At 36.6% G+C, this 6,859-nt stretch overlaps 1 protein-coding gene across 1 annotated transcript; it reads right to left on the bottom strand.

Annotated features, from left to right (window-relative positions):
* Positions 1-351: 351 nt before the first annotated feature.
* LOC108359511 (uncharacterized) lies at positions 352-1,629 on the bottom strand. The gene is made up of 2 exons (XM_017611409.1): positions 1,557-1,629; positions 352-1,478 (listed from the first exon to the last, which is right to left on the bottom strand). Exon 2 carries the CDS (start codon positions 1,378-1,380, stop codon positions 352-354), a length of 1,029 nt encoding a protein of 342 aa, XP_017466898.1. The 5' UTR covers positions 1,381-1,478; positions 1,557-1,629.
* Between the last annotated feature and the right edge of the window lie 5,230 nt (positions 1,630-6,859).

Here is a 6,859-nt window from a genome sequence, read left to right as displayed (position 1 = left end):
TCTCCTACAAGTAGCAGCAGGTGACGCTTCTGTCCTCCTGCGGTTCACTCTTTGATGGGTGGGCCTCATGTAAACTTAGTGCGTGTTGGACTAAAACTAGGACATTGGCAATTACAAGATCCTTTTGGCCAGGGGTGAACCGGTAGCGGTCAAAGGCGCTCCATATGTTTGCAACGCCACAGTTCTCTCTATTGGAGGAGATTTTGACAGGCCATTCTCCGACAGGTATTGACGCGGTAAGGTTGGGAATCTTACCTGAAAATAGTCATTTTAATACAAAAAACCGGGGTTTTAACCCAATGTAACCACACTTTATTGAGGTGCCACAGAAATTACTAACTTTTGATCATTTCACAGCAACAAACCACCTGACGCTGAAACTTCTGGCAAGTAAGTCACGTTCTGTTTGAAGTCATCCACCGTGCAGGCATATGAATAACCAGCCGTGAGATCGGTACGTTTCCAGTTGATATAATCTACTTGATCAGCAACATCCGCGCAAAGTATATAGTCCTTCTGAATTTCCTCCAACGACAAATGAGGATTATTCACACCAATGAAAACGATACCCTTTTGACTGGTACGTTCAATCACAATACGGAAATATAGTTTGGGTACAGGAATCAGACCGTTATTATTGCTATCATAGGCCAAGTACAGTGGTGTCTGCACACCATCCGCATTGGGTAGTGTGGTCACACCGTAAACGCCGGTATAGCAGTCCACGTACCACTTAGATGCGGCGACCTTGGAGCGTACACCATCTTCGATACGCTCCCAATTGCCGGCGTTGAAGACTTGCCATTGTGGTGCGGCATTGATGAATAAGAAAGATGCGCGCTGTCCGGAGGCGTAATCGAAGTCAGCTTTGGCGGCCATATGACCACGTGCCAGATAGACATTCTTGTTAGAATCAAAGTATTGACTAGCGTCATTGCCCAGCTGCGCTTCGATAGTTGCCTGTTGGGTGACCTGTTTGTACAAATTATCTACTTGCTTGCCATCGAAGAAGCCAGCAGTCTGGAAAGTGATGCGCGCCACACCAGTTTCGTAGTAGTTGCTGCCAGGATCGAGATCGTGATGTACATAACGTGTCACTTCTTCCTCCTCATTGAAGCAAACTTCATATTTTTGGGCGAAACGACTGGATGAGATTTTATAGCCGACGCGCACCATAATGCCGCCACTGCAGGAGGCGCCTGTCTTTTCAGCTACAAATGCTGGCCAAGCTTTGCAAGCCAATTCCTTGAAGGCATATGTGGTGCCACTGACTCGGAAGTTGCTGCCACTAACGCAAGTTGCGGTAATGAGTGTGTCTGCAATTGATGAGAATTGGCCTGGGCACCACATTTGCAAGCTGCTGCCCGTGTCGACAACCATGACGCCAGTGTCGTCGTATGGATAGAGTTCTTCAGAATCCGTTTGCAAGTAGATGGGCTGAGGGCTCGGCAGACCACCGCGAATGGTTACTTTACATTCTAAACGAGCGAGGGAAATGGATTCGGTAGAAATTTGTCGTAATATTCATGTTGTATGTTTTTTTTTTATAATCTCACCGCTTGCACGTTCTTCAGGTTTTTGTTCCACAAACGGTTCTAGCACTTCAGGCACGGGTTCAACGATTTCTTCATCGATCGCGGCATACGATGCGGACTCAAGCTGGGGCTGGTCTTCATCTTCACTACCATTGATTGGTTCGACATTTATGTTACGCTCGAAAATTGGTGCTATCTCTGCCACTGCATCTGGAATATATGGCTCTGGCTGAATGAGCTGTTCATCTCCTACGCTAATTGACACGATCGGCTTGAGTGTTCNTTCAACGATTACTTCATCGATCGCGGCATACGATGCGGACTCAAGCTGGGCCTGGTCTTCATCTTCACTACCATTGATTGGTTCGACATTTATGTTACGCTCGAAAATCGGTGCTATCTCTGCCACTGCATCTGGAATATATGGCCCAGGCTGAATGAGCTCTTCATCTCCTAAGCTGATTGGCACGATCGGCTTGAGTGTTTGCTCGTCGCTACTTTGTTGCGGTATACCGATCACGGCAGCTGCGCCTGCTTGGAAGACGCAGCAACTGCCTGCTAATAGCAAAAATAATGTTCTTAACTGCATAATTACCAACTGGGGTTTGGCAATCGCAGCCTTTGTGAATTGGTCTTAAATAGTAGGCTGATAAGACATACCTTTATAATTTTTAACTGATATGCTCCGTTTTTTCGACTCCTACATACTTGGCCATAAATAAATATAGATTTTATTTAAATGCGAAGGCCCTAAATCAGTTTCGGATTAACTTAATCATACATGCTAGTCTGATACTAAATTCGTTTGATAAGCCTCTCGCTGACTCACAATGAAAATAGTCAAGAAGTGACGCTGTCGAAATTTAGAGACTCAGAAAATTAGTTGTCGAAATTAACGGATAATGAAAAAGTGTAAAAAGCAACAACAGTTTACCTGGCGATCTTAGCTCGGTGGATAAGACCACTGGCTTTGAATGCCGAAGTTACGAATTCAAATCCCAGTAAACTCGATAAAGAAGTCAGTTGAGGAGATGTGGTGATCTCCGAAATAGCAGCTATAACTTAAATCTTTGTAAATTAAAGCTCAATAAAACGGTTGTTTATTTAACGAACAATAAAAAATATTCTGGGATCATTGAAATTTTTCAAGCTAATGAAATTTATCAAGTTATCGATATTTATTGAATTATCATTATTTATAGAGATAACGAAATAGAGTTAACGATACTTATTGAATAGAGTTAACGACACTTATTGAATTGCAGAAGATTGTCGATTTATCGAATCGAAGTTTTCTGAATTTTCAAAATTTAGTTATCAAAATTTCAAGCTCTTACAAGTTTATCGAGTTATCATTGCTTATCGACTTATTACTTAGTTATCGTAATTTGTGGAGGTATCCAAAGTTTATCCAGTAATCAATTTATATCGAGTTATATACTTTTTTCAGTTATCGAAATTAGTCGAGTTATCGAATTTTGTAGTTATCAGGTTTTAGTGTTTTAGAAATTCATTGAATTATCAATATGTATAAAATTTTTTAAAGTTATCGGCAAGCTGTAATGTATCGGGTCTATTCCAAGTCCTGCTAAGGTTCTCCAAAGGCCTTCAAAAATATAAAAAAAATAGTAGTCACGTCTTAGTTCCAAAGTAGGATATTTTCCGGCAAGTTGGAAAACCTCTTCAAGGGTATTAAAAAAACTAGAAAACGGTTAAATTTCGATAGTAAATGGCACTCCTAGTATACATAGTTTATTCTTTAACAAACAGCGTATGAATCTAAGTTTTAAACTTTGGGAAATATTTAAAAAAAATTGCCAAAAATCAACGGCCGTAGCTACTTCAATATTTCACGTTATTATATTTAGTACTAAAATTGAATGTGCTACAAAACTGCGTACTCAAAATCTTTCTAAGGAATCTATGTATGTAATTAAGAAGCTTGTTATTGTAAGAAATAAAAATTGTTAAAACGTGTCAATATGTGGTGTGCTTATAATTTGGGCACGAGACATACATAATTAAATACATTTCTATTTGCGATGAATATTTATCGTAATAAAAATTATGTGATTTATTAAATCACGCTAATCCTACATTTCATTATTTATTAGCTACTCGTATTTTGAACTTAATTTCATTTGAGTACGCTTTCACGTGTCTAACAAAGATAAGATAAGAAATCCATATGAATGAAAAGTTGAAAGAAATACGCATGAATGAAATTAGTTGTATGTACAGTCCAGCATATTTAAAATTTTTTTTCTTCAACAGAGTAATCATGGTATGTACATATGTCTTTGAATCATACCAGGGACATAGCAGTTATAAGTTTTATCGCAAAAACGTTGCTCCATTACAGTTGTTAGATGAGAAATATTTTTTATTTCGTCGATAAGAGTTATAACCCAACGTTTAGATTTTACGTGGCCTGATAACTGTTATGTCGGAGAAATATTTTTTCCGTTGCCGATAACAGTCATTTTACAACGTTTATTTTTTACGTTGTCTGGTACACGTTCTAATATTAGAATATTGATGGAGATGGAGATGGAGAACAAGATAAGGATGATGAAATAAAAGTGAGAGAGTGAAATAACTCTTATCCGACAACGTAAAATTAAACATCGGGCAATAACTGTTATCAAGCAACGTAAAAAATACCCGTCGGGAAAAACTGTTATCAAGCAACGTAAAAAATAAACGTTGGGAAATAACTCTTATCGGCAACGGACAAAATATTTCTCGTTTAATAACTGTTATGAAACAACGTATTGTTAAATCTCAGAATTCGGGTAACGTTTTCAATTTTTAAATTTGAGATAACAGTTATTTTTGGTCCCTGCATCATACTGATAATTTTCGCTGCACAAAATCATAGCTCAATAAGTACGAGTTTTGTTTTATTTGCACTCAAGGGTTAAGGAGTCACACTTTGAAGTGTTCGAGTGTTCGAGAAAACTATTCCTTATAAAAATTTGAGGGAGCGTGTGAACGATAAAACTTCCGCAGATTTTCCAGTTAAGAAAAAAATAGAACTTTTCCGCGAGTCCCACATAAAATACAAAATTAAATAAATCTCATTAGAAAATATTTTTAACGTTTTTAATTTTTAACTAAATTTATAAAAAGTGTGTTCTTCTAATTTTATTTTCAACGTTAAAAGATGGCGAATTCTGTAGTTAAAGTTTTAAGTAACCTTGGCGATGTCGCTGCTTTCCTTGGAGTAATTTAAATTTCAAGTTGACCAAAAAAATAACTGTTTGGCTGGTAATACAAATGATAAGATTGACTAACCTTTTTAAATTTGTGAAGTACGAAATCAGTGATACAAACATATATACATACATATTTGTTTGAAAATTTCAGCGAAATGCGTCAAACGCTTACCTGAAATAAAAAGAATATCGATTTATTAGTATTATTTTTGTTATTTTTTTTTATAAAAAAGTGCTTTATAAATGCTTTATAAATGAATGGTCTAAATACCAAAGGGCATACGTAAATTTTTTCGCGTACAGCAAATTTGGTGCAGCTCAACAGCGCTCCTTTAAACGAACCGATCTGCATCTAAATTGTGATATCGAAAAAATTCTGACTTATTTCCTTTGGCAATTAACCAATTCAAATTAAAAATGGATGCAAAACCTAACAAAGGTTTCTTTTAAAAATAAATTAAAGCCAAAAACAAAAATTATTAAAACCACTAAATAGGCCTATAATAGTTACATATTTTTCATTGCAATTTCAGCTAGCACTAATTTTTATAGCAAATCAATTAAAACGTAAATGATCATGCCGTCATTTAATAACTGCTTTACCAATAAAACCGAAAACAAGTCGATTAAAAGACTGCATAAGCTGTGCCTAACTAACTGCTTACGGTATGGTAGTTATATAAATTTAATAGGCCACTAAAATTACTAAATGTTGTTTGACTAATTATGTACTGGCGCTTATAATAATAATTCCGTTAAACTGTTTTGTTTTTTTTTCGACGGTAAGTAATTTGAATTAATTATTTCAGCACCAATCATACTTTGCTACTTTTGTTCCACTTTCTTTAACAACTACTATACGTACTCTTACATTTTATTTCATTGCAATTAACCTATTTTGCGATAGCGCTTTGCCTTCTTGGCCCCTTTTAACGCAAAATAAAAACTTAATTTTATGTATGTACATACAATTATCGAAAAATTTAATGTACGAAAATCGAAAAAAAAATAAAACGCTCAATCAACTCATTCGTCAGCTCGCCGTCGATTTCGGCAAAGCTGCATGCCAGCAAGCGATCAACAGAATCCTGTTTGCCATGTACTCCTTACTTACTTTGGCTCTTAACTGTCTGAAGTGTTGATTTGTGGCATGAAATTTGCACTTTTATTTTTATTGCTAATTTCGCAGTTAAACTATGCAATTTTATTATGTGAGCTCTTTTATGAGTTATTTTTGGGTGAAAAAAAGAACGAAACTAAATAAAAAAACATAAACAATTTAGCTGTGAGGGCTATCGGCTGTTCATTGGTTAGGCCAGGCAATGACTTTTGCGACGGATATACAGCTATGTACATATGTAGCCATAATTACAGCATATACGTACATATTCCATGTATATATGTATGTCTGTCTGCCTATATATATACATTATCAGCATTTTGTTGCATGCAGCATGACCGTTTTGCAAATTATAAAGATGATTGGATTTTTTAAGGGAATTACCGCGGTGCAGCTGACAGACTGACCGAATGAGTGGTTGTAATAATGACAGCTACGCTTGATTTGAGGAAACAGGCTTTGGTTGACGATATATAAATACATGTATAATATGTATGCAAGTTCCCAGTACGGAAAGAAAGTAATTTCAATATCGTTGTTCAACCAGCTTTTTACCCACCCCAAACTACTTAGTTGAAGATCTGACTTTCTTCCTTGGAACGAACTGTTGACTTTTACATGGCAGTGTCCTAGGCATCTTTCAGCTATCCGACTCTGCTTTTGACTTCAACTGCTTTAAAATGCACAGAGCTTAAAGCACTTCAAAGTCAGTATGTTTCGCTTAAATACGCTTTCGTTCTGCACTTCACAGATGCTTTTTCATAAATCTTCTGCTTAATGAAATTTGAACCTGGACACTCTTGACCGCAACCAATTGTAGCAAGCATCTTTACTGGGTTGCTACTTGCTGCCTGACTCATCCTGTGCATACTTTTTTTTTGTATTCTTAGTTGTTGCATATTTGAGCTGATGTGCCACCTGAGTCAGGTTAGCTGCGGTTATTACTTCAATAATTAAAATTCTACATTTTATGTATTTCTTCTGAG

The sequence above is a fragment of the Rhagoletis zephyria genome, unplaced genomic scaffold, assembly GCF_001687245.7.
Source record: "Rhagoletis zephyria isolate East Lansing unplaced genomic scaffold, Rhagoletis_zephyria_1.1 Rzeph_scaffold_00401, whole genome shotgun sequence".
Lineage (NCBI taxonomy): Eukaryota > Metazoa > Arthropoda > Insecta > Diptera > Tephritidae > Rhagoletis > Rhagoletis zephyria.
The sequence above is the reverse complement of the archived record's forward strand: the minus strand, read 5'-3'. Positions and strand labels throughout refer to the sequence as shown.